The sequence below is a fragment of the Meleagris gallopavo genome, chromosome 14, assembly GCF_905368555.1.
Source record: "Meleagris gallopavo chromosome 14, MGAL_WU_HG_1.1, whole genome shotgun sequence".
NCBI classification, from domain to species: Eukaryota; Metazoa; Chordata; class Aves; order Galliformes; family Phasianidae; genus Meleagris; species Meleagris gallopavo.
Window position 1 is genome coordinate 16,576,702 of NC_139417.1, and position 27,907 is coordinate 16,604,608.

Genomic DNA, 27,907 nt, shown 5'->3' on the forward strand with positions numbered 1-27,907 from the left:
ACAGGCCTGAAGAAAAATATTTTAAGCAAAGCATAAACAAGACAACTAGTTATTGCACTGCAATAGCACATTAGAGGAGATGTTTGTTTGTCCATGTGTGTTTTGAAGGAGAAAGAACTAAAATAACATTTGCCCTGGTTGCTTATTATGAAAAGCACATGAAAATTGAGTGCAACTTGCTTAAGCTGCATAAGACATAATTCATGCAGCTAAAATGGAAGTCTTGGAAGGACTACAACTTTTATGCAGTGCAGTTTGACTCTAACCACCTGTTGCAAGGATTCAGAATAGTTTCCAGCGTCTTTCCATATCCCAGGGCTTTTTGAAAGAGGTCTCAAAAAGGGGCATTTGAAACAATAACACTCCCCACCTGGAAAGGAAAGGCAGTGTCAGCCTTCTTAGCAGCCCGGCAGCTGCTGATGTGAAATTCTTCTTTTAGTGATTGGGGAGAACGTCCGTTTCAGGTCAGAACTGAAAGCTTACTTTGGTTTAAGTGTGTGAGGTGAGAAGGCTTCTCCTGGCACCTGTTAAAATGCATCAGGCATCACTTTGCTCTGCTGAACCTATTGGCCTTTACAAGCTCATAACTGATGGTGTCTGCAGAGAGCTGCCACTCCAGAAACATCTGCACTAAGAAAACTTCTAGTTCTGTCTTGAACAAGAATCAATTTTTCCTTTCTCATTCCAGCTTCCCTCATGTCCTCTGCAGCTGTCCTTCGATGAAACAATAGATTGATTCAGACCCACCCCAAAAGAAGAGAGCACAACTGAAAATTACATCTCTCCCAGGGTTACCAAAGCAGAAAGAGCGTTTTGCTCCTTAGCACGTAGGACCTGTTTCTGGCACAAGCGAAGATGTATCTGCTTGGCCTCCTGCACTTGAGCTGTGAGACACCCGAGTGATGGAGACAAAGATAAATGTGTTTGGGAATGAAAGGTTTTAGCCTGCTCTGTGCAAATTCCTACACAATGTTATCATCGTGGAACCCAACCGCCAGACAAATAGTAACAAAGAGTTGTCTCTGAAAAATAGCCCGAGTGCAATTAAACTTCAGTTCACAGCTTTTTAATTTCTTTATCATCTGAAGTTTTTCATTTACACTAAGCTAAACTTCCTTAATCCAATCCATGGCAGTGCTGGCTTTGAGCTCAGTACTGCATAACAGTCTGTAGTTTTACAATCAGATTCCCCTGTTTTGAGAGAAGTTCTCTGTTACTGTTTTGAATCCCTCTAGACAAAGAAGTTAAAGTGTGATAGTACAGAGCCATTAATCAGGTATGTATATAAAGTACTGCACGATGTCCCTAAAGCAAACTGATTTAGGAGCGATCGTAAGTAGGTAAATATTTCACCCAGAAGTAAATTTTAAATGTAATTCCATGGAAGAGCTGCGTTTTCAAGTTTTATAAGGGAGACTGCAATTACATTTTCTCAAACTATGCAGTGCACTGACAGATGTCTCTTCCCTGAAGCTAACTTCTGTATTTTAGCCACACTTAATACTTTCTAGATAAGTTGTTTGTTGAGGTCCCAAAAGAAGTAAAAAATAGTAATTTTGCCCTGTGCTTTTTTTTTTTTTTTAAAACAAGTCTCTCCTTGGATATGTGTGCTTTTGGTTTTCTCCCCTCCCTTACATGCTAACTGTTATGTTTCTCTTTATTTTAAAGGAATTATATAAAGCAATATCTGAATATACATAGTTTTTATCACAAGATGATTGTTAGGAGAGTAAATTAATTCTGTCAGCTCTGTGTATGAAAACTTCAAATATCTATATTTAGAAAATAAACAAAGCACTGTGCATAGCATTCCAGTGAGAGCTGACAGGATATGGAATGGATTTAGCCACTTTTCTGCTAAGTGCCTCCTCCTGTAGCTTTATATTTTCATGCATGTAAAGCCAAGTACGAAACTGCTAACAAAATGCAATTATATTGTCTTGTTGCTCCCCTAATTTTGCACTAAGTTTTACCTATTTGTTTGTTGCTAGTCTTCAACTGTTTCATTCTTTACAGTTTCAATTTCCTTAAACTCTCAGCCTCCTCAGTGTAGGTGGTCTGTAACATGAAACCATCAAACAATTAGTTTTATGCTTTCCTTTCTAATTCCAACCCCAGCTTTCCTTTCAAAGGCAGTGGTAGGAAATCCTCTGTCTGACACAGTAAAGGATAAAGCAAAACAAAAATCAAGCCCACTTGTGAGTTAAAGACACGCTTAGTGCTTTTAATGCTCTAAATGTTACATTTCTTAACATAATAGTATAATTTAATCCAGAGGCTATTTAGATAACAAAATGGCTAGGAGGCGACAATGACGATAAAGGTTTTCCAACAGACTGTAGATTTAGAATTGAACTTGATCCAGAGTTTGTTTAATTTGTACGTCCAACAGAAAGGAAACTTAACTGTAAACTTTTACATAATAAATCTAGTTAGACTGCGATACACAAAAATTACTGACTTTTCTGAGAAGCAGAAGGAAGACATGTGGGCAGCACTTTTACATATTTATAAATCAATAAACATGTATCTATTCAAATATATACACTTGGGTAATAGACAACTACGTATTTTATACGCTTATATAAATACACATGTATACTCATACATACGTGTATCTCTGCATAGTTATATACACATAAATCCGTATTACATATATGAATTTGAGGCTTGTTTAGCCTGGAGAAGAGAAGGCTCGGGGACTGCAGCCTTCCAATAATGAAAGGGAGCTTATAAATAGGAAGGAGAATGATTTGTAAATGGATTCATAGCGATAGGACAAGTGCAAAAGGTTTTAAACTAGAAGAGTGGAGATTTAGATTTAATATTACAGGAAAAAATTTCTCATAGAGCACAGTGAGGCCCTGGCACTGCTGCCCAGAGCTGTGGGTGCCTCATCCCTGGAGGTGCCCAAGGCCAGGCTGGGTGGCCGCCAACCCACAGCAGGGGTTGGAAATGGATGGGCTTTAAGGTCTCCCCCAGCACAAGGAATTCCTTGGTTCTATGAGTAGTCCCTTTGGCTTTAGTAAAGTCAATTCTGTACTTAAAGTTAAGCATGTTTACATGTTCAGGCTTTTTTTTCTGCTGTAGACAGCTTATGGCAATACTACTTGTGCTGGAGACAGCTTTATCCCAAGGGATTCCCATTCGGTTCCAAACTGTACTGTAGGTTTGCATGGAACATAAAATAACAGAATGAATACTTTTAGATTTACTTTTTGTTATCAGATTAGAAAAGATTTTACAAATGTGGCCATCAATTCCCACAAATCCACCAGTGCAAGTGGGTATAACTTCGATATTGATCTTTATTTGGTACAAAAACTCCCCCGGTGAAACCTTCACTGCTGACTTCAGCTAACCAAGGTTTTTGCACTAGTAGATATCAATTAATTGGTCACTGTGCTTGTTGCTACAGGTCAGGATTTGTCTTTGGATTTTGTCAGTTTTTAAATTACTGTCCTGCTGCCCGTGGCTACTTAAAGACAATTCCCTTTGAGAAAGGAGTTTCATGGTTTGATATGTGAATTGCAGCTAACAACTCACAGGTAACGTATAAATGATAGATATAAAAAACCTTAACTCTTCTAGCATCCGTGGTGCTGAGAGTGCATACATATTCCCATAGTTCTTTTTTTTTCCTGCAAAAGATGGTATACATCATCTGATTGCCTGAGAATATGAATGACTTAGTGTGATTATCAGGCTGGTGGCAGAAAGCAGTCAAGACCTTTCCCAAGACCTCCAGTTATAGCCTTAATTTGCATTCTTCTACAAGGATAAGTTAATTGTACCATGGTTTATCGCTTCATTGACAGCTCAGTTTAATTAAGCAGCCATGATAATTGCATTTCTTCCTGAAACTGCAGGAAAACACTTTCTAAGTAGATAAAAGCTTTTGGGCTTTGTTTTTTTTTTTTTTTAAAAAAAAAAGATTTTCTAAAGGAAGGGAATTAAATGGTTGCAGTCAGACACATAGAAGTAGAATGGACTGGACTCTGCAACCCTTGTTCATGCTGATCAGAACCTTGGGGTATGGAACAAACAAAAGGAAAAGAAATTATTTTTAGGGTAAATTATTATTCAGGGCAAAAGGGATAGGATTAGGAAGAAGTGTGTCGCCTTAGCTCTCGCTGTGGGGTTTTGGTTCCTTTGTTCCACAAATCCATTCACATTATAACACATTATGCAAAAGCAAGCATAAAGCCTAATCAAGAGACCAGCACCAGTTAACAGCAAACGGCCCTAACATGAGGAGGCTGTGAGGGCACTGCTCTTCCTGATTCTTTGGCTTATGCATGGAATTCATTCTAGCCCTACAGAAAACGTCACAGCATCTTCTTGACCCCCTGACACCTATTTCTGCCTGAGATACATTACTAAAATGCTTCTGATTAATCTAATGAATTCGGGTATCCAACTGCTCAGATTGTCTGAGGAAGGAAAGCTGGGAAAACGAGCTGAGATGCACAATGTCAGCCCAGTGAAAGCAGCCTTTAATAGTCTATAAAACTTGGAGATTTGCTAGACCCAGCAAGAGGCTAATATATTATCTATCACTCTCTGACACCCCTCCTCATTCCTACGTTTATTACTTGGTTCAAGTCAGCAGCTCTGAAAGCCTGCAAAAATCTTCTGCGATGTGAAATCCTCAGAGAGCAAACAAACTTTATTTTTGGTAAATGTAAAGCAAAGAGAGAGTAAGAGAAAACTTTAATTATCAGCAGGGGCTGAAACTGAAAGAAAAGTTCCAGTTGCCAGAGAAAGGTTTGTAATAGAAACAGCAATTCCCCTGCTGCAAAGGAAACTGCCTACAAAGCAAGAGAAAAGGAGGCCAAAATGAAAGGAAAACAATGAGAGGTTATATTTTAAAAAAAAAAGCTCTTTCAAATACAAGAAGGAACCAGAGTTGGCTGTGTGAACTTTTAAATTAATACAAGTTGCTAGCAGGAAACTTATCAACTGCAACTGCATCTTAAGACTGCTCATTTTTTATGTTCCAAGTTATTTGATGGTAACCTCTGCTAAAGGAACGATTCTAGAAGCTCTTCAGTCTTCTAGTTCATTAAGAACTAGGTCTTCCCGAAAACTGATGGAAAAAGAAAGTCTGCGGCAAAAAAAAGGGGAAGATGCAAAAATGAAAATTCTATAAATTCAGTCTTCTGCAATCCTCTGTTTAGGTTGACTGCTTCAGCTCAAGTGGATAAGGGGAATCTGCCTGCTGCAAGCCAGTGCCCTTGTGATGTGCAAGTCCCAAGGCTTCAGTGCATGAGAACTTGCCCATTATTTTTAGCAACATCTCAAATTCTGTGACATTATCATTGTCTCACTTTTGCTTCTTCACACTTGGGATGAACTGAGCTATGAAGAGTTGGCACAGTCTTTTCAAAGCACACTTAATTGACTTAAAAATTCAAGCTAGAGACCTGAGATTTCCTTAACAATTGCAGTAGATGAATGCTAGCCTCCACCAAGTATTTCTTATAAAAGAAGTGCTTACAAGTTTGCCTGAGACTTCTGGCTCCAGGAAGCACTTGTGCAGTGGGACACTGGTGTGTCTGCCCCAACACTGCTGGACCAGCAAAAGGCATTTTGCTTCTCACCCTGCCCTTAGCCACATCGAATCTGTCAGGTTAGACTGCACCTTCATGCAGAGCAACGTCTGCTCACAGATCAATCCCATCTTTTTCTTCGACACTGTGTGGTGCTCTGCAGAAGTGGTACGATGCTGCTGCATGGAATAAGCATTTAATTTTTTTTTTTCCTTTTTGCTAGAGGGAAAACCAATTAGTCAGAAAACAATGGCCCATCTCCACATGCCACACAGGAAGAGTAATTTAAACTTCCAACTGTTCTGTGCTTGTGGATCAGGTTAAATACACTGGTATTTTCATTGAATTAAATGGGACCTGGGCTGAGCCAAGAGCGTGTTCAGTTTACATCTATTATATGGCCACAGGATTCTTTTTCTTTCTTTATCTTCTTGTCAAACCACAATGCATCTCCATCCAAAAGCATACTCTCAGGAATACTATCAGTCCTAAAAAGCCTCAATTTCAGCAGCAAAATATTTCTTTGAGTGACTTCAGGCTCACATGAGCTTTTATCCGAGACATGTCTTACTGTTGACAAACAGTAATAGTTTGAGTAACAGAAAAAAAAAATCACCCAATTCATTCATGGGCTTTACTCAAGAAAGCTCTGCCTCCAGTCCGTTACTATTTATGGACAGACTTTGGTCTTAAAAAGAGAAGAGTGTAAAAAGAAAGAAGAAAAAGATTTTTGTTTAGGAATCAAGCTAGAGAAACACTTCACAGAGAACGCTGCAAGGCAGGAGATCAGATGATCTCTTTGTGTGTTTCTTTAGAAGGAAAAAGCAGTTATGCAATCCCAAGCAGTCATGTGGCACGGCAGCTGCTAAGGTTACTGCTAATTTTTATTAGAGCTGGCTGGAGCCAGAGAAAGATCTGCTTTATAAGCAAGACCTTTTGAGAAATAAACTAAATCTTCCTGAGCTGGGAAGCCTGCAGAACTGACAGAGGAAAAAAAAAACAGCACTGAAAAGCTCTTTTTTTTTTTTTCCCCCCCAAATGATTCAGGAAACATTTTCACTCTCCCTTCCTGTTGCTGGTTTCTTTCTCATGTTCATCCAATCAATCAAACATACATAATATTTACCAGTTTGCAGCTGAGATTCCTGCCCAGCCCCACAGCCCAAAAGGCCAATTCACAAACCCAGTGTGTGCGTGCCTCTATTCTACATCCCAAGGAAGGAGGTGGCCCTGGGCACCAGGGTTCAGCCCTGCTCTGAGCAACGCAGAGATCCTCTCCAACCTCTGCCATTCTGTGACCCTGGGAAGCAAGATTTCACTCTGTTTGTTAAACATGGAGGTGGGACTTCACAATGACCCATATCCCTGTGATACTTTCAGAGTTACTTAGACTTTTGTGTAGTTCAAAGTTACTTGGATTTTGGCAGAAGAAAAAGAGACAGAAGAAAAACTAAAGTGTTTCCAAATAAAACTCTTTACAATTAAGAGACCTGTCATGCCTCTGCATATGTCACTTAAACCCAATTTCAACTATTCTGTACTGCTGGTAGATGAACTGGAAGTAATAATGGATAGTATACTGGGGTTACAGATGATAACCATCTGTATTTTGTCATTGTGAAAGGCTGTACAAGAGCAGCCAGAGCATACGCAGTTCCTGATATCCATAGGTGAAGTTCTACAACCAAGGCTATATAAATCAATGATCATCTTGAAAGAATATTTTAACACAAGGCTTGAGTAGGCTAGTAGCAATGAGCTTGTACCAACAGAAGATAGTATTTTGCCTTTCTTGCACCTGCCTTGCACAACTGAAACACATTCCACCATTAATGCACCATTTTAGATGCAGAAAAGATATTTGCAACATTTGAGCTATCTGGAATTGTGTGGCCCAAAGCGCAGTGGTGACCTGGCCCTCCTCCAAAAGAATGGCTCTTGCACACGGATGGGATGTGTGTCTCTGCACACACAGTGTTTGTACCAGTCCCCTTCTTCAGAGCAATTCACAACTTCCCATTTTTGCAACATTATTCTCCCTCAGTCTTTCAAAGCCAAATTCCACTTTCAGTGGAAAATTCCCTTTACAGGTATAAGATTTTACAGATAGCATTAAAAAAAAACACACATAACTTCTACAACATTATAAAAGCAACAACTTACATACTGTACTCATTTAAAAGTCCCAGTACTGAAGCAAAACATCTCTACTACTATTATTATCAGCCCAGTACCATTTCTGTTTATGAGAGACTAAAAACTTTATAAGTCCTGTAGTTGTGCTTTGTAGTGTAACATAAAATAGCAAAGTTGTATTGTTTTAAAAATTATCAACATCATGCATAAAGTAGAGAAGTGGTCAACGGTGCTGGAATTGGGGTCACAATGCTTATAAGTTGTCACCTCTCAGTGTTTAAAGCAAAGAACTGTGGTTAACTGCGAACAGCTTTTAGATTTTCTTGGTATAAAGAATAAATTTGGAAAAGGAACTAAAAAAACCCAATACTTCATGCTGGAAGATATGCTATAGTAAGAAGTTGACTTAAGCACTATAAAGACCATTGTCTAGAAGCAACTGTATTGTAGGTGTTACCAGAACAGATTCTAGGATTTCATTTCAATTTCCATATTATACGTGTGAGAAAAAAAGAAACTCTACTATTGTGAAATACAGACAAATGAAGCGCTCACTGCAGGCAGGTCTCCGTACCATGCTCTTGTTTTGAAGACAAATCCCACCAGTGGCACAAACCAGGTTAGCACTGCAGGGTGAGCTGCTCCATGTGGAGGATTTTTGGAAAGGTCTGGTGACCTCACACATACAGCTTTTCTTCACATTTACTGGACAAATTCCATCTTTCTTATAATTCTAAATTAAAAGTTATGCAAATTTTACTCAAGTGCATTTTGAATGGCAATGGTCTGAGCTTGCTTTTGTTTTTTCCCCAGTTAATTTGCATTCGCTTTTTGCATATCTTTCCATACAATTGACATGGTAATGTACTACATATGTACTAAACTAGAGATGATTGCATCTGATTGCTCCATTATTGTGATACAAATAAAATGTGTGAAAATAGTTGATAGGAATTCTGTGTGCTCTCTCTAAAGATTCAGAGCATTCAGAAATCTAAAAATAAAATCTAACAGTTAATCATAATGGTTTGGCTTCCAATGTGGAAAACTGAACAGGAGATGATTTAAAATGCAAAAAAATTGTGCCACGTGTGAAAGGATTAAATTGCCCCATTGTTAAAGGCTTTATATGCATCCTTCTAAAAAGTATTTGTTGGAACTCGATGCATTCCTTTTTGCTCAGCTAAAAAGAATATGGAACAGCTATTTTTCACTTTGAAGGAGTGATAGTTCATAAAGCCAGAATCTGGATTTCTCAAGTTGTATTTTCTCTCTGGAGTTCATGCCCAGGCCACACACTTGTGTGCAGTACTGACAACTCCTGCAGCCCAGGAGGTGACACCCATGGGGAACCTTCACACTGTGCATTCCCAGGCTGTGGGTGACCTTATCTTGCCTTGGCCCAGAACAGCCTGGCAAGGGGCTGCACATACTGAGCTGGTGTCCTTGGGATGCTGACAAGGTGTTAGCAGGAGGAAACCAAAGCAAGCATGGATTCACTCACTGGAAATGGTAAACATGAGGGTAGGAGGCAGGATGAGATGCTTGACAAGGCTGTGATCTTGCAACACGAATCGCCTGTCTGGGTCCCACTCTTCACGTGAGGTTTGGCAGGCCTGGAAGTTATCAAAGCAGTTTGCATTTCCTCTCCAAGTCCTGTTCTTCATGGTATCAAGCAAGTTCATCATCACACCAAAGAATCTTGGGAGGTGGGGCACATGTTGTTCAGTCCATGCCTTAAGTGATTTGGTTTCTAAAGTCTTATAAAAGGCTGTCTCATTGCTGGCCATTCTCTCCCATTTTCCTACAGTCAGGAAGTTTGATGCATAAGCATATGACTTAGAAAGTATATTCCTCATCATCACTTCTTTTTTACAAGAACAATTTCCCTTTTAACTGTGCAATTCCCACACAAACTGAACAAAATTGTTTCATCCTCTGCAAGGACTTTGGAAGTAGAGGCACCTGCTCTCTGCAACTACTCCCACCTCACAGGTTTCCCTGGGGTGCTGATGTCTGTAGAGTTACAGGGATTTCCTTCCCAGAGGAAAAAAGAAAATGTGGCTGTTGGAAGAAGATGCAGATGTTGTGAAGAAGTGCCCAAGAGCCACAGAAAAGCTAGAGGTGAATGAGAGTGCAGGTGCTATCCTTCAAACTGAGACACAGAGGTAGTGGTGTGCTGGGAGAGATGACACTGATACTGTAATCACATTAATTTAATGCATTGCACATAAGGGATCTATTCCTGAACTTAGAGTTCCTTCTTGGATAATTTAATTTCATCTTTTCTATTTGGCATACTCTTGAGAGCAATATTCCAACCTCCCTGATTCAAAACGCCCCATGTCACACTTGGGGGCAGCATGCTGTGAACTTCTAGTGATAGATGACAATAAAGTGTGGGGATACCCGAGGGGAACTCACAAAGGACTTTACAAGAAGTTACAGCATGAAATGTGTTTATAAGTAGCTCTGCAATCTACCTTACTCATTGGTGAAGAGACACAGAAGGATCCACTATGGTAGAAACAATTGTTTCCTTCTTTACAGAACTTCATATTTTCAACCCATCCAATGGATTTTTCTTTTTTCTTTTTCTTTTTTTTTTGCTGCTTGTGGGAAGGATGATGATTCAGTATTTACTGTAAAACATGTACTAAACATCTTTGGTTCATCCTCCTCTTGCTGTCTGGTTTATTGCCTTCCTCACCTAAGCTCAGAATGCAGCACTGATGGGTAAACAGGCAAATCCATTTATGAGATGAAAAAATGCAGTGATAACCAACATCTTCTGTTTTCATTTCCATTTTCCCCTTAAGACTATTAAAACTCCCTTTTAACACTGACCAACCTGCAAGATCTGTTTTAGCACAGACATGAGGATGCTTCGTGATACCATGAGCAGATACAGACAAAGGGCTTGGAAAATATTCTGCAAGTTAGACACCAAAAAAAGCTGACTTTGCTATAACTGTACTCATTGCCCCACTGTGTTCTCTCTCCAGAAATACTCAAGTGTGCTTGCATGTCCTGGCAGGAAGAGGAACAGTCAATTTTAAGTTGCTGTCTCAAAATAGTTTTTTTCCAGAAAATTAATTCCTAAGTGTATGTATCTGCATAGTAAATCTTGTTTGCAGAGCTGAACTCTTCCATTCATGACAACGAAAAATTCTGTTTAGCCTCTATGCCTATCAGAGTTCAGTTAGTGCATGCAGTGAGCCTTTTGCAAGAAAAATGCAAAAGTTTATCATGTTAAAGCTGATTTTAGAAAGTGCACCAGCAAATGAGAAACTGAAAGCTCTGCTCAGTTATTACATTTACTGATTACTTGTGGAAGTCTCCTGTGAACAGCCTGCAAGTGGTGATAAGCTGCAGTGGGCATGCAGCTGGGGGAAGAACTGTATGCTGGCAGGAAAAGCTGGGCTGGCAGCTCATGGAACTCTTTCAGCCCAAATACTCAACCTCATGGAAAAACTAGATCCTGTCCCATGCCAGCAGAGCACGTGAAAAGTTTCTGCATTTACTCTTTCAGTCCACTATAAAGCAGCAGATCTTTCTTAGCCCTGACAGAGGAATGCATGCTGTGCTGCTGTGAGCGCTCCTTTCCCTGCCCTCCTGCCTGGCTCTCTCTGTGCTGATCTGACTTTCTGAAAGCTGCACTGCTAACTCTGATACCCGGTGTGGTTTGCTGAGAAAAAAGCAGAAAGTTGTTCTGCTAGAACTGCCCGTGTACTACAGGCTGGATGGAGAATCCAGAGCAAATTGTACATTTTATTTACAAATACACAGTAGATGATTTGCTAAAAAGTTTCATTGTTCCTTTGAGTAACCTATGAAGAAACTCACCTAACAGAAAGTCAGCCTATAATTTGTAGCAAATGAGTGCACTTTGGGGAAAATCAATCAAATGCACTGACAAATTCTCAACTCCTAAACTAATGATCCTTCCTGCGAGCAGCATGAGACATTGGGCAAGCCTCAGGTGGCATAAATCCTTGTGGTTTTGGTGCAGCTATGACAGTTTATGATACCACAACAGTACCCTAACTGTACTAAAAACATTTTAAGGTGGCAAGCAGTCAGCATTTCAAGCCTCCTTTCTGTTTAGCCTCTGAAGCTAAACAAATGAGTTTACTAGTCAGTGAGAAGAGAATGCCGTACTTAATTCATAATCTTTCAGAGCTGATGTGCTTAAAAATAAGAACTTTGTCTTAAGACCAGGCAGCTGCATAGAGAAGTCCTTCATGGCCAGGACTTGAACCAACTCTGCTACAAGAGGAAATTAGGACCATTCTGTTGCCCTGACAAAAATGTAATCTATGAAAATAGTAATTCCTCTGTAATAAAATCAATAGTTTCAGCATGTTTTTAACATGGCAATTTGCTATGGAACAATAATTCAGAATATCAATTCAAATCAGCTGTTTGCTCTGAATAAATAAGACAGCCGTACATGAAAATCCTGTAGCCACACCATAGAAAGTCTCCTAATATCATTACTTCCTCACTTCTAGAGTAGTTATGAAATACCTGGAGTAGATATAGGTGAAAAACATTGATTAAATAGAGCAGTAATGAACAGACCAAGATCCAAGTCTTTTATTCTGACCTGACAATTTGGGAAGATACTTTCCTGTATAGTTCAGATTACCCAATTGCAAAATAAGGATAATAATATAAAACAGCGAAGGAAACAGCTATAAGACATTCCTGAAAGTCCTGTAAACACTAAATATCTTTATTATGTTACAGACTTGTTAAAACAAAATACGAAAGAAAGTGATATATCTGCATTTCTGTTGTGTGCTGCTTTAAGGACTGAGCAGCACAGATCATGCAACATTCATCTTGATGGTGTATGCCATTTAGCAGTAGAAGCACTTCACAGTGGCACTGCCTGTGTTACTGAAATAGTCCAAAAAATGCTTTTACTGAAAATCCAAGACAATTGTTAGACCTGATTTTTATATTTATTCTTTTAAAATGTGTAAAATAGGAAATCCAAACCAGTGGGAAAATATGATTTAAAATTATCTCAGACATAATTCAAAGTTTATCTCAGTATAATTTGTCAGGGGAAAGAACTTCCAAGCAACATTTCCTATCAGCTATAAACAGCACTATGCATCCAAATTGTGTACTGTGTAATCCCTGCTAAGTACTGAGAAATGTTTTGACAGTTCTGAAAACGAGAAACAATGCTCTTGTATAACATAAGCTCCAAAATATGTCTGCCAGGAGATCCACAATAGAGAAACATTTTCAAAAGGAAATAAAATTATTTCTGTCTTACTCCATTTTAAGATCACTGCCCTGAATTCTGGAATCATTTTGGAGATGTTGTGCTCAGCATCTTACATTGGAATGAGAGTTCTCTGTGAGAGGGTCTGTTTAAAATCATGCTGATGTTACTTAAAACCATAATATTAAGAGCAAGTCAAATAAGTTCTAGATAGCCAAACTCAGTTCTAGATAGTTATCCTGTTTCTTTGTCATCTCTCATGCTTTTCAAAGCAAATGTGACCCATTAGCATGCTCTATTGTCTGTGATAGGTTCCACCTGAGGCTTTTGATTGCATCTTGTCATTTACAGCTACATCTGCTGAACTGTAGTTACCAACTCTGGGTTTTGCTTCATTAGAGACTATCATTAAATGTTCACTGATCTTCAGCTAGGTAATCTACAGGATATTTCAATTATCTATCACTATGACAAAGCTGGGTTAGATGCCTTGATGCAAGAGGTATCCCTTTTCTTCCTTGCCTGGAACAGGGTTAAATACAGTGCAGTAAGTACAAATTTCACAGAGTAAAAAATTACACAGTAGTTTTTAGGTGCTGATGTCCCCAGTACAAGGACTTTTAGGGCTTTGCATCAGACCACTCTAGTTCTGTAAACCTGTAGTGGCTGGGGGGCATTATGTTAAGCCATTTTATCTGAAAAGAACCTATTAGCACAAGCAGTGACTACTCCACAGTGTTTTGGGAATCAAAACACATCAGCTGCGTGTCTCTCAGAGATTGCCTTCAACAGGGCATTCCTAATCCAAACTCACACATCCAAAATCACTGATTTTGTAACCATTTTGCTAAATTTTCATCAGCCTTTTGTGTGTATTTAGAAAGGAGTGAATATGAAAACGAATTTGCAGTCAGCACAGGCTGTCAACACACAGCGTTCAGTTGGGCTTCTGCTACCCTTAGTACGCTACAAATCCAACCAGTTTCCCTTGTGTCTTTATTTTGGAGTTTTCTCGTATGAGAAAATGTAGCTTGGAATTGTGGGAAGAACTCTGCCCTAATGCTACTTACAGAGGCATGGCTGCACTCATAGAGCAGCCAAGAAACACAGCATGGAATCTCACTCTGCCTGCCTTCCTCTACGTTCTTCTTGGGTTCTTACCGTTGGCACACCATAGCAGTATTTAGTTGCTCAGCCTGGTCTGTGCTAATACTGAACTACGGAAAAATGGAGCAGAGAAAAGCAGTTAAGGAGCAAAATTGCTTGCAAGAGAGAGCAGATTCTATAGGGCCCGTGGAGGTCAGCTGCCTTCGTTCTCTCCTGGCAACTCCTATAACAAATTGCCATATGGTTGCAATTCCAGGCTGAGTTACAGTGCTTACACTCAAGGAGATTGAAAACCAGGACATCTCCTTACTTTGGGGAGTTTGATTTTCCAACGTTTTGTTTTTCATAGTTGTTTTGTTCGTGTGATTATGCGCTACTTCAGAAACGGATGTCAGCTTTTCAAACATGCTTTGGGGAAATATGTGCCTATGGGAAAAATTTCAGTTCAAACAAAAATTACAGACCTTTTCCCAATTATGTTATACCATAAATATGGTTTAAGTAACTCTGGATCACTTCACAGCTCAGCTTCTTATCTTTTTATAGTTCTGCTACTGTGGCTCCACTCCTTTCCATATGAAGAAACTTAATTAATATTTTATATCCTTACTAAATTGTGAATACGATTTACCATAACAGCACAGAAAATAGCAAATAGACATTGTCTTCTGCCAACAGAAAATCCTTAACAGCTGTTTACTGCTCATTTGCAAAACATAAGAGCAATAGAATTCCGTTACTTAGAGAATCTGGTTGCTCCATGATATCCTTGGCAACAAACACAGCACTTATCTTTTTGAACAACAGACTCTCAAAGTTTCTCCAACCTACAAAAATAAGACAGCGAAGAACACTTTTTTTAACTGTAAAATGCTAAACAAAGGAAACGGACTCACACTCAGCTGCATTTCATGAAAACTAACCTCCTTCTTTCTCTCTCTCTCTCTCAAAAAAAGATCTTTCTTCCCAAACAAACATTTCAAGCAACCATCACTTTCACAGAAAGGCCTTTTTACTGATGTCAAGACTTTGGCAAAATGAGAAGAAATTCAGACTCCGAAAGGAATAATACGAGTAGTTACAAACAACAGTAAAGGAGTACCTCAGGCAGGTTTATAATAAATCCTACAGAAACTGCAGAGTAGAATATTTTCTGGCCATTTGAAACATTTATTACCTTTGGTCATAGAAACCAGGATAAATAAAATCAAGGTTTACACTACAGATATTTCACATATGGTTTTAACTAAATAACTTACAAGTTTCCAATAGCTTTAAAAAGAAATATCTACGGCATACCAGATAGATACTCGCTCCTCAGAAAGTCAGGACGTGTACATACCAACCATAATCTGGTTTCTATATTTAGGTAAGAACTATACCTAAAGCCACAAAGGTCAGCACTGAATCAAGTCAAGCATATTTTAGCAGACATGTCTTCTAGACAGTGTTTACCAGGGTACATTTCTCCCAAACCCACGCTAAACTTCATGCCACTTGAAGACACGACAACAGAACTCGGACTATTAAAAGAGACTGGATAGTGTACTCACATACCTCAATAATCCTGTCATGAATTTGCAGCCCTCCTTCCTTAGCAGCAGGCCCAGTGTCAACTATTTTTGATACAAAAATTCCTTCGCTGGCTGAACCATCTTGATTGTCCTTTAAAGATGAAATGAAAAACAGATTATTGAACCTTGAAGTAACTCGAATTTGTGCTAAGCTAAAACTTGCCTGTGCCACAGCAGTGCACCTAATTTGGAATAAATATTCTTAGTGATGTCTTAATATGGGACTATTTGGACTAATGAGAACACCTGATCCTCCCATTCTGAGTAACTGTACAGCCAGGAATGGACTTTCATTAGGCTCATCATTTGCAGGATAATTGTTTTCTTCTGACTTAGGCCAGCTCAGTAGTAGCTGTCATTATAATTATTATAATGTAGAATCCAGTGAGACAGCAGCCTGATTGCACATCAAACAGAAAGCAACAGTGCATTTTTATTTTTAGTTGCACAGCTCTTCCTCTGGAACCTTAAAAATAAAACTGTGAAAAACAACCTCTAACTAATAAGGTATCTTCATATCCCTGTCTTTTGTGAAATCAGCTATCGGTGCAGAACAGTTTCTCAGAAAAGGAACTGAAAAAACGTTAACTATAAAGAATAACTGTCAAGTGAATTTACCAGGAATAAATTGTCATTAACGTCACATTTCCGACAGACCAAGGAGTAGTTCTGAATACTTTTCTAAATTACTAGGACAAGGTATATTTCTCTCCTTGATCTAATTAAAGTCAGATGCAGCAGCTCCTGCCAGCAAGCATCAAGAAAAAATACATTAGTGAGTGTGTGCGCAGGAAACATCTGCTGAAATCATGGAATTCAAAAGTAGGTTGTTTAAATTACATCCCTTCACCTGCACAGAGGGCAGCCTAATCTCTGGTGGAAAGGAGAGTAAATATCGATTTCTTAATGAACTGTAAAAGGTCTAAAGCTGCAGGTCCTGAACTCATGCACTGTCTTCGAAACAGTATGGTCTGAGAAAAAGATACCGGAGCTTTCACCATTTTGGGAGTGACATTCCACTTGTATCAGTGTCACTAGCTGTGACCGTGTGCAAGATTAAACATGTGAGAGAAAAGGACATGCAGTTAATAGACCTCCAGTACTAATCTGAATGTAAGATTTGCTCTGAAAGAATCCCAAGAGAACCAAATAGTTGTCAGCAGCATTTTTCCTCTAAGTGTTGACCCACATGCTTTTCCCTGGAAAGGGCAAACATATTTTAACAATTAACATACCACGCACGGTCGGCCACCAATAATATTAAATCCAAGAGAGCCTGAGTCACGATGAAGGACGAGAGTCAGTGCTTTAGTTTCTTCACCCTGTAAAGAACAGAGAGATGCATTCAAAGCATTCGTGTGCACTGATGAGCAGGACAGATAACACTTCTATCCCGGTCTGCTGGGTCGCTTTGTTACTTCCTTTTCCCATGAAGTTTAGAACAATTCTGCAGGAGAGCTGGGAAGGCAGCAGCCCCGGCTCCAGCCACCCCACGGCGCCTCTGCAAAACCCGCCCTGGAGATTTATGCGTATTTTTTATTGAGATCTACAGTGAGACACTTAACAGCAACAGAAGATATTTATATGCAATACTGTTCCTGCAACTACTTGACCCAGTCATATGTGATCTGTTATGTAAAATACTCCGCGGCTCCAGTAGTCAGATTCTTGACTTTTCCAGTGCTTGAGGGTGTCTGAAGGACTGCATTTTTATGTTGTTTCTCTCTGGCGCTAGCTGCAATACATTGTTTTGAACAGTATCGAAAATGAACTGTGATACAACAGCAAATCTCTGGTGAGCTTTAGAAAAAGCTTTAAACAAAACTGCTACAAATTTTGCAAAGGGCCTGTGATGCTAATTGCCATTCACAGCGCCTGCTGGAAAGAGATTCTGAGTACAATTTTCTTTGGAATTTTAACACTAGCAAAACAGAAATCCCTTAGCACTGAAAACTGTTATGTTAATTCCCTAAATGAATTTCTGCAGTGAACAAATGTCTGATTACGCCAAAAAAAAATAAAATAAAAATAAAATAAAACCCTTTTTTTTTTTTAAATGCCCAACAGAGAAAGGCAGGGCAGCCTTGTCATATCCAAAGGACTGTGCAAACATCATTTGCTATCCTGACCTACCCAATCTTGCTCCTAAGCACAGATATGCTCATAAAAGATACATCTTCTACAACTTATACAAAATCTCTTTTGTGACAGTGTGATGCTACTTAGGCCTATACATTTTGCTAGGACTAACCTGCATGCACACAGTACTGAATACAACTAAATCCTCACAGTGTAATAACTTCAGACTCAATCAAGTGCTGTCTTTCATAGCAAAACACTACAAGACTATACAACAGCTCACAATTACAAAAAGCCATCTAAATAATAGTCTCTTTTTCAGAAATAAGAACAGGATACTCCCAATTGTATGGTGTGCATTCACAGGTATCTGTGAACATTTCTACCTCTGAGATTTTTTCTTTGTTTTATCCATAGGGTGAAAAAGTTATGAACACAAAGAAGGTTTGAGGAAGTTATCTTACAAGTCTGGTTTTCATAACCAACTAATGACAACAATTACAACAGTTACATAGTAATTTGATGCGGCTGGTTTTAGTTTGTGCATTTTTCTTCTAACATATCAGTTTGAAGTTGCCAATCAAATATAAATGTCTATTAAACTCATAAAAAAATGTCCAAGTAATCCCAGATTACTGAATTACTCTCACAGATCTGGGGAAGATTACAAAGCCCAATTCCCTCCCAGTGTAAGCTGGCAGAGCTCTGCTGACCACAGAGCTGCTGAACCAACAGTCTTCACCTGAAAATGTGGGTTACAATTTTCTTGTCAGAGTGTGATCTTTTCTTTCCTACAGGTCCCATAATAAGTACACTTGGGCCTGTTACAGAGAAATATGAGTTCCAACTAATTTTATTTTAATTTGCCTACACTCAGCATCAGTAAGAAGGTACTCAGAGAAGGACTGGAAAATGAAGTAAAGGCTGTTGCCCTGTGAGCCTTCAAACCTGTATGTCAGATAGCATTTCAAGGAGCAAACTTACAGTCCTGTGGGGCTGCTTTCAGGGACTGATAACTCAGCATTTGAAAGACAGGGATGTGATAGTGTCACTATTTACTTCAACTATTATGCCTTTTTAAAAAAGCAAATCAATTAGAACAATCAAGAAACAATTACAACATTGCTCTTGAGACATTTCCTCTAATTAAAATTGAACGCTTTCATTAAAGCCTCCTTATGTGGCTACGATTTGATGTCTGTATGCCTAGCAGAAAAAGCAGTAAAGCAGGTAGCCAAAAGTTGTGGAAAAAAACCCAAACATTCCACTGCAGTGTTTTTCTGAAGTATTCCTGAAAAATGAACTCAGGGGTTTTTCCGCTCAGACCTGACAGATCTGTACCCTGTCTGCATCGTCCCTTTGGCAGCAGAGCAGTGTTACAGACAAACCCCTCGTGTCATTCAGCGATAACTCCACCATCTGTGCTGAACAGCCAAGCACATGGGAGGCAGCAGTGCATCACTTTGGTACTTGGTTACTTTTGCAGATTCACCTCTCAGTCTTAGCAATTTCTTTCACAACTGCTTTGGCTTCCAAGGAAGCCATGATGTAAATTACTCTTCCAGAGCTCTGCCATTCTTTCTTCCTCTAATATGTCTAGCATTCCAGTGAAGCAATCATTAGGCAGTGAGGTAACTGGAAATGCTGCAGCTCCCTGTTCTTCCCAGCTGAGTAATGGGGATCTAATAGACTGCCTTTTGCTTCATGTATTGCAAGACTGATTTCTTTGGTAATACAGCGGCTAGGAAGCTCTGTCTGCTACAGGAAACACTTCAGCTCCTTGTTTATTGACTGCAGCCCAGCTGAGCCTGCTTGGGTCAGCCTGGGAAAGAATACAGTTGTGTCTTAAAGGGCTTCATTTGGCATTCATGCAATTAAAACCCGTGCTATACCTCCACAGAGGCACTAAACCACAGGTCTGAAACACCAGATCATGAATTGGTTCCTGTAGCCAGTGAAGCAAAAGAGCATAAGACCAGACTTCCAAAGACCGTGTTTTGCCATGCATCAAAGCCTTCATTCACCTTTGATAGACTGCCATTTGTACAGTATAAATGCCACCCCGAAAGCACACCTTGCCAGGCACAGCTTTGACACTGCAGACTGGAACCAGCACCATGACTTGGTTCAGATTCCCTCCTACTGCTTCCCACAGGACTTTGATGGCTGTGTACATAAAGGCTCGACTACATCAGCTTATCAATAGGTGTGAACAGTGGTATGTTTCAGCAAGGATTAAGCATTGTTTGAATAGCATGAGGTTTTTCTTGCTTACTTAGACTTTGATGTTTCAGGATGGACAGGTCTGATCAAAGGGAACAATAATTTTGAGTAAGACATGCTGCCTTCTCTACCACTCCCTCCTTAAGCTTGTCCACAATAAGCCTCACCTCTCAACCGAGGGATAAAGTCTCCCTCTAAATAAGCCTTCAGATTTGTCTTTTGGAATAAGCATGGGTCAGACATCCAGTAAATACACTGTGAAATTAAAGTGTTCCCTCAGTGGCTAAGTGGATGGAAAAATGTACACGTGGTAAACAGAACTAGAATTATTTAATAGCCATCTGTTTAATGGACTAACAGAACTGGGAGATATTATCAGAAAACTCTCTGAGTGTGTATAAAATATATATTTTATGTATTAATATAGTTATGGCAAAAGCATGGGAGAGCTGAGTGACAAATGCAGTGCCACAAAGGAAGACTCTGTTAATGCAGATCTACGTGTCTGGAGCTCCCCCAGCCAAATGGCCAAAAGTTTGGGTCCTTCATGAGGGGTCTTACATCCATCACTATCATATTTCCCCTTAACTAAGCCTTTAAACAGAACTGTAAGTGGGTACTTTGTTTTGACTGGAAGGAACAATCTCTGATTTATTCTAGTCTGCTTCTACATCTGCAGAAACAAGCAACCACCCATCAGCAGTCAGAACATCCCTTTTTCTCCATCTGCAGAGAATCCGGAACATCCTACAATAAGTTTGGGAATCACCACATTCTGAACCCCATTAATTAGTGCTAGGTGTTTTAACACAGGATAATTACAGTTTATAACAAAACCTATCAAGTATGAGTATATTCATAACAAAATAATGACAGCAGTGGTGCTGCACGCTTTGGATATGCAATTTCCTCTGAAGTTGAAGACTGTTATTCTATATTATCGTACATGTAATCCAGGCAGCGAGGAATCTAATCCTCAGGCAAGCACACAATGCCCTGCCAAGTGTTTATAACCGGCATCCTACACTGTGCAGCCTGTGCTAGAACCTCCGAGCAAACAGCCCCTAAGGAACAGCTTGGAAGCAGGCCACATCCCCAAACTGGAAAGCATCTCCTGCGCTAGGTGATTACCAAAGGCCTTTCAAAACACTCTCTAGAGCACAAAGATGCAAGTTTCCTGATTGTACTTCTTTGGGCACAAGGCAGACTGAAGCTGTTGGTGTTGGAGGGCTGCCCAAACTGCTGTGAAAGACATGTGATTGACCGCTGAGCCACAAGCCTGTGGTGACATGACACCTTCCAGCTTTCTTCAGATTAGGCACTGCTTCAGAAAGCTGCATAGCAGCCTTTTGTAATAGGGCTGAAAACCAGCCCAGTCCTCCTGGCCAGCTGCATCCATCAATTCGATAAGAAGTTTTGCTGTTAGCTATGCACCCTGCAAACTTACAGCTACTGGTAGGAGCACCTTTGGTGCAGCTCACTAACTTCGCAGAGTGAAATAGCGCATAAGCAACATGACCAGCACTGGCCATGGAGCAGCACGAAGGGAAGCTGTGCTGCTGGAAGCAGAGCAGAGCTGAGGTGTGAGGAGGCAGCAGGGCTGTGTGGAGCTCCGTGTGGGTTAGCATCCTTCCCAGTACTGCCCCAAGTCAGGAGAGTTGGCTCAGTGTTAAGATATTTTCGGAGTTGGCAAAACATAGTGGCCTCTCTAAGAAAACACAATGTAACACTGAGTTTTGTCTCTCTTGCACAGCTCCTGCAGCCCCAGCACCACCGCGGCGGAGACACTGTGTGACAGTCCGAGCAACTGAGAACGGCCATGCGGGGATGTGATTGTCCCGGGATGTGATTGCGTCGGGATGTGGCCGTGCCGGGATGTGGCAGCGCATTTCGGGTCACCGGGAGGGCTCCGAGTCTCTTCATTTAAAAGATAATTGGCTCCAAGCGCTTCCCTCGCTGGGGAGCCCTTTTCCAATTAGAGCTCGGGGGTTGTTGCAGCTCTGCCTTTTGATTCTGGGCACTTTATAAATAGCCTATTTCTGACTGCCTGGAATCAAGTTAATTTTTCTCCTCAGAAATTGATCTTTTAAGGACAAAATGCAGGGACTGAGCAGGTGTCTGACCCCGGCACGCAGACAGCACAGCACCCCCCCAGGGCACCGAACACCCACCCAGGATCCCCGTGCCCCTGGAGGCTTAGCGCCATTTCCAGCCCAGGAAACTCCAGTTTCGTTACGGGGAGAACGGAGGAGAACACACGCCGGGTGCCGCGGGCGGGCGCGCTGTCACCGCGGGGCCGCCCTTACCTTGCCGGGCGATGCGGAGCGGGCGCGGGCCAGGGCGTCCAGGCGGGCGCTGTACTGCGTGAAGCGCTTCTGGTAACGCAGCGCCGTCACCTGCAGCTCCAGCTGCGCCGCCGCCAGCCGCGACAGCAGCGACTGCTCCCGCTTCCCGGCGCGCAGCGCCTCCTTCTTCAGCGCCTTCTCCAGCGCCGCCGCCCGCGCCTGCAGAGCGGCCCCGTGGGCGCGCAGGGCCCGCAGGCAGCTGTGGGCGCCGCTCCGGCGCTCGCCGTGCGTGAGCATCAGGCCGCAGCCCTGCTCGCACAGCCCGGCCGGCCGCGCCTCGCAGCGCTCCCGCATGTGCGCCTCCACGTCGCGCAGGTTGAGCACCTGGCGGCAGCCGCGGTTGCGGCACTTGGCGGGGGAGAAGTCGCAGGTCTCGGCGTGCTCTCCCAGGTGCTGCAGCGGCACCACCGCCTCGCAGCCCCGCGCGTGGTTGTCGCACTTGATGTCCAGCTTGAGGATGAGGCTCTTGAGGGGCAGGACGTGGTTGAGCTCCTTGGCGGAGATGCGCTGGCAGTTGGCGGGGCAGCTGCCCTGCTGCACCACCCAGGGCAGCACGCAGCCGGCACAGAACACGTGGCCGCAGGGGGTGGTCAGCGGGTCCTCCAGCACCTTGTTGCACAGGTTGCACTTGAAGTCGGGGTCCACTTCCCCGCTGAAGCGATCCAGCTCGAATCCCATCCTCTTTCCGTTTTCCAAAAAATAATAACGATTAAAAAACAACAACAACAACAAAAAAAGCCCAGCCGAAGTAAGCGAAGCGCAGACGGGACGGGGGAAGCAAAGCAGAACCGGCAGCTCCAGCTCCCCGCGGGCAGTCCGGCCCGCTGCGCCGTCACGGAACGGCCGCTCGTTCTCCGCCGCTCCTGCGGAGCGCCCGGCCCCGCTGCCCCGCTCGCTGCACTGCCGGGCGCCGCCCGCACACAGCCCCGCCGCGCGCCCCGCCCCGGCCCGGCCCGCGCCGCCCCTCAGCTCGCGCCGCCCCCCGGGTCCCCTCACAGCTCGTGCCGCCCCTCGGCCCGCTCGCAGCCCCGTGCTGCCCCTCAGAGCCCGTCGGAGGTGCGCGCCGCCCGTCGCGGTTCCGTGCCGCCCTCAAAGCCCTTCACAGTCTCTCGCTGCCCCTCGCAGCCCCGACGGAACGGCCCCCAGGGCCCCCGGTGAGGCAGAAGGGCGGCTTTGTGCTCCCGGGCGGGGCGATGTGCAGCTGCCGTGCCCCTGTAGGTGACGGGGTGCACCGGGAGGGCTGAGGGGCACGTGGCGTGCCGGGCCCGGCGGGAGCCGCTCCTTCTCGTAACGTGTTTTCCTTCATGGTAAGACAGATGCCCAACTAGAAGCGTCAGCTTCAGTGACCTCCACGCACACCCCGTCACGGGGCAATGATTTCTGAGCTTCTGGGGTGGTGGTGTCCTGTACCCGACCGCTGGGAGGTGCGGGCCGGTACACACGTGGCTCAGCTCCGGGATGCCTCAGGCACGCACGTTCAGCTCCGCTTCTCCAGCTGAGTTCCGTCTGTAGCTCGTTTCACTCCAGCTACTCATCATCCATAAAGCTAAAGGCAGCGTGCATCACATGCAGCGAGTTGGGTACGCGATCAGGGAAGTTTTGCTAAAGGCTGTTTGGAGATAGCTGCCCTAAATTAGAGCCCTTTGTGACCACCGCCTTGCGACCTTCCTTAGATGAGCATGAAATGCTTCCTCATACGCTGAGGAGCGGGCTGCAGCAGGTAGGGATGATAACACCGTGTCCATCACTGATATCCTGGCAGTTTGTTGCAGCTGCTCCCAGCTGTATGCACAGGATGCACAGCCAGCCCGGTGGAGCTGGAGGCAGAGCTTTACTGATTTCAGCAGTGATGTCAGTACCGGGCTCCTGAAGCCATCTGAAACTGTACAAATATTTGGATGGAAAATATGGGCAAGAGCTTGAATAACATTTTCATGTGAAGTCGTGGCTAGGCAGATGCCGTGCCGAGTTCTGTAATGCCCTTTAATGTGTCGTTTATGTAGGAATGGATACTTTATTTATAAATCAAGTATGATGGAAGCTTTCAAAGGCCACTGCAGTTTTGTATTTAGGCAGCAGTTGGGAATGCTGACAGGGAACCAGAGTTCCCCTCTCCCTGCTGCCATTATCTGAGAGAGAAGGCACAAATGGAGCCTTCCTACTGGAGACACTGAGATTTCAGTTCTCCCTTAAAAAAATAAAATAAAATAAAAATTAAAAAGCAGTCTCTGAACAAGAGCCTTTAATGTTACTTTCAAAGGCTGAGGTTTGAAACTGAAAGGAGGTTTGGTTTCCAGCATGTTGCCAGCAGGGCTGAAATTACATTGCCACAGCTGAGGAAGATGGTTTGTGTGTGGTCAGTTCTGCCCATCAGAGGTGGTGCACTGGGGCTGGAGCACTTCTGAACTCAGGGCTGTCATTTAATTCTGCTGTCCCATCATAAGGATATGGGCACATCGTTGTTGTGCTTTGGGATGTAGCACAGACACAGGGAGACCTGCAAAAATAAGGTTTTGTTCACTATGTGTTTTTTTCTGCCACTGTGCTCACGAGCATACTTGAAATATCTTTAGCATATGTGCCTTATACTGAATGTGTATCTAAAACATCGTGGTTTTACTGGCGTTCTGTTCATTGCCTGGTGCTGTAGAGCTTGATAAATTTGAAAGGTCCTGTATTCTCTGAGATTTTATGAGCTTTGTTGTACTACATATATTTTAGAAGTGTATCAGCAAAATACAAATCCTTTGTTTTACTGCTGGTCGAAATCTAAGTTGGGTTAATAGAGGATAGCAGAACAGCTGGCGAGCATGGACCAAATGTTCTGCCTTATGATGGTGGAGCATAGCATCAAGCACAGTACAGACAGCTCACAATGATAATGATTTATATGACACTTATTTCAAGTATTTTGTAAGAGGTTACACTGCGGCTTGGCAGTAGAGCTTGGATTCCATGGTTTTGTGTGTACAGAGAGCTGGTTGATGGAATAACAGAGCAGATGCTTAAAGGTAATTGTAGACCAGCAACAGAACAAGCATAAAGAAAATAGGAATCAATCCTTCTATCAGAAGGAATGTTTGTGCAAGAAGTAGAAGATAGCACCCAGCAAAAACATGAACGTCCTTTCTTGACGTTCCATACATATTTTTGTGTAGTTGATTAACAGCTGCTTAAATGCCTTGGAAACCTCAGATGAAAGATGGGCATCATTTGTGCTCATTTCATAGCTTGCTTCCTCCTCCTCCTCATCTCTTCACCTAACTAAAGTCATAGTGATGTTTGTATTTTATTTATTAAGAGACAAGGCCCAGCAGAATTTTGGCTATAAGAACACATTCCTAAGTTAATACAAATAAAGATAAATGCAAAATAATGCTTATTTCTGGGGCTTTTTAGGGAATTTTTTTCAATCACCCACATTCAGTGCTCTCTATCCAGATATATTAATTTCCTTCCATGATATCTGAGAGTATTGAAGTTATTTATTTTTGCTTTTTATTATGAGCACTCCTCTGTATTGTCACGGAGAATTCTGTTTTAAGTCTAGGCTTCATGAAGCGCAGGAATAATGGAAGTACCCACTGTAATTCAGTCTTGGTCTGCATGCTAGCAATTGAATACTGCTTTTCCTGAGCTGTTCTTCACTTGATGTTGGAGCTACTTTTGGTGAGCAGCTGCTTTTTACTTGTAAGTCTGTGATCTGAGCACATAACAGAGGCCCAGACGTGGCTGCCGGTTGCTTGAAACTACCAAAGGATGCCAAATTTCAATGGAAATCCCAAAAAGCATCCGTTCCTGTGCTCTGGCCTGTGACCACAAATGCTGCATCTTTGAAATTCCTCTGCAATATAAAAATGTGCAGAAGGTACCAAATTATGATGTAGTCCCCCACATTCAGTACCATATCATTTCTTTGTCTTTTCCTCCCATATTTAAATATTTAGAGAGAGTGAACTGTCATTATCCATTCTTAATTCCCTTTTACACATCTTCAATGTTGAAGCTAATGATAATGTTTAGATCCAGACTGTAGTTAACTCAGTGGTAATGGGTGGGACATAAAATGCAAGCTGTAATTAAAAGGCATCTTCTGTAGAAGGTTTTAGGATGAATTCAGTAATAGTGGAGGTCAGCCAATGTCTCAGAGAACGGTGCAAGTGAGCACACACTGCTCAGCATCTTTTCTCCTATTTCCATACTCATAGATGCGAATCTGTCAGATAGGACTACAGATGGCATTTTGCATGGATAGGTGTGTTTAGGGTGAGGTAGCTGACGAATCCAAGAGCCTTTGGGTTGCCCTTATTTAATAGTCTTGCCTCGTGAAAAAGATCCTACATGGTCTGAGGTGATGCTGTGTTCATTTATCTATGACTGTGTCTGCATATATGCATTTCTGAAAGTACTGAACCTCAACCATTTTCTCTTGAAAATGGGAAAAATATTTCTATTTTCAGTAAGAGAAATGGAAATCAGTTGACTTTTTTTTTCTTTTTTTCTTTTTCTTTTTTTTGTTTGTTTTTCAGAATGATTGTGAATAATGTGGAATGCTCTGTTTTTCTCCACATCAGCAGCACTGGAGTATTGCAAGATGCTTTTGTACATTTTCCAAAATAAACAGTCCTCAATACTTGCACAAGGTGTATTTGACAAGCGAGTTTTGTGGTCATCCAGTGTTTGTTAGCTCAGCAGTTGCCTGTATATATATTTATAGCACTGTTAGAATTTCTATAAGCCATGGAAAAAAAATCCCTAATTGTACAGAGATAGATGTATTTTTTCTTTCCGAGCAATTAGTTTTGTTAACCAGAATGCCACATAAAATATAAGGAAAATGTTTTATCTGGAAAACTAACAAACAGTTGCTAATAATATAGCTAACACTATTTCTATCTGAAAACAAACCAACAACAACAAACAACCAAGGACAATTTTTAAAGGCATTAAAAAAATTAGAAAATTATCTGCACACTTTCAATCAAGTATTGTAATATAAAGGAGCAGTCACCATGAGCACGAAGGAACATATTTCTTGTTTTTGTGTTTGTAGGAGAGCTTACTCATGAGGCTGAAATTTCTGATATTGGAGAAGAGGAGAGAAGCTGGTTTGGAGCAGAGGACCAGAGGGATATCCGTGTAAGTCAAGTCTGAAATAAGGACTGTGCTCCTCATTCGGCATCCGACTGTTTTTCCCTGTTGAAGGCATGTGAGTAGGATTGGCAGCTCTGATGATGAGGGAGGTGAAGATGGAGATTTATGTCCTAGGAAGTTCTATAGAAAAGAGAACTTCAGAGGAGGCAGCTGATATGCTCTAGGAAGTGAGGGGTTTCCAACAGAGTGCAAAGCTGGTTCAGTATGGAAACTGTGATGTGCTTTGTCCTAGGAGATCTGTATTTGTATCTAGGCTTAACAGTTTCATGGACAACCAGGAGACCATAAGCTCCACTATATCAGGTCACATTTTCTCTCTAGCTTTTCACGCTTTTACTAGTTAATGCCCTACACAGTCTATTCCCCAATTCAACATGTACATGAAGTAGTAGAGACACGTTTAGGGCCTCAAGTAGGGTAAGGTAACTACCAGAGAGCTGAGGTCCGTGGTCCTAGGATGCCAATCTCCTGGGTCTTCAATATGGCTCCTTTGCA

The 27,907-nt window shown here is 42.0% G+C and overlaps 1 protein-coding gene and 1 long non-coding RNA gene across 2 annotated transcripts in view; one reads left to right on the plus strand and one right to left on the minus strand.

Moving 5' to 3' along the window:
* LOC146543436 (uncharacterized) overlaps nt 1-22,441 on the plus strand; it is a 37,483-nt gene extending 15,042 nt beyond the window's left edge. The window contains exon 3 of the long non-coding RNA XR_014886345.1: nt 21,667-22,441. This is a non-coding gene — a long non-coding RNA (uncharacterized LOC146543436). The remainder of the gene's footprint in view (nt 1-21,666) is intronic.
* Nucleotides 1-22,941, minus strand: part of PDZRN3 (PDZ domain containing ring finger 3) — a 119,295-nt gene extending 96,354 nt beyond the window's left edge. The window contains exons 1-3 of the mRNA XM_085235723.1: nt 22,220-22,941; nt 16,847-16,933; nt 15,595-15,702 (exon numbers count right to left, since the gene is read on the minus strand). Coding sequence (XP_085091849.1) covers nt 15,595-15,702; nt 16,847-16,933; nt 22,220-22,936 — 912 coding nt within the window. The 5' untranslated portion in view covers nt 22,937-22,941. The remainder of the gene's footprint in view (nt 1-15,594; nt 15,703-16,846; nt 16,934-22,219) is intronic.
* Nucleotides 22,942-27,907: the final 4,966 nt, after the last annotated feature.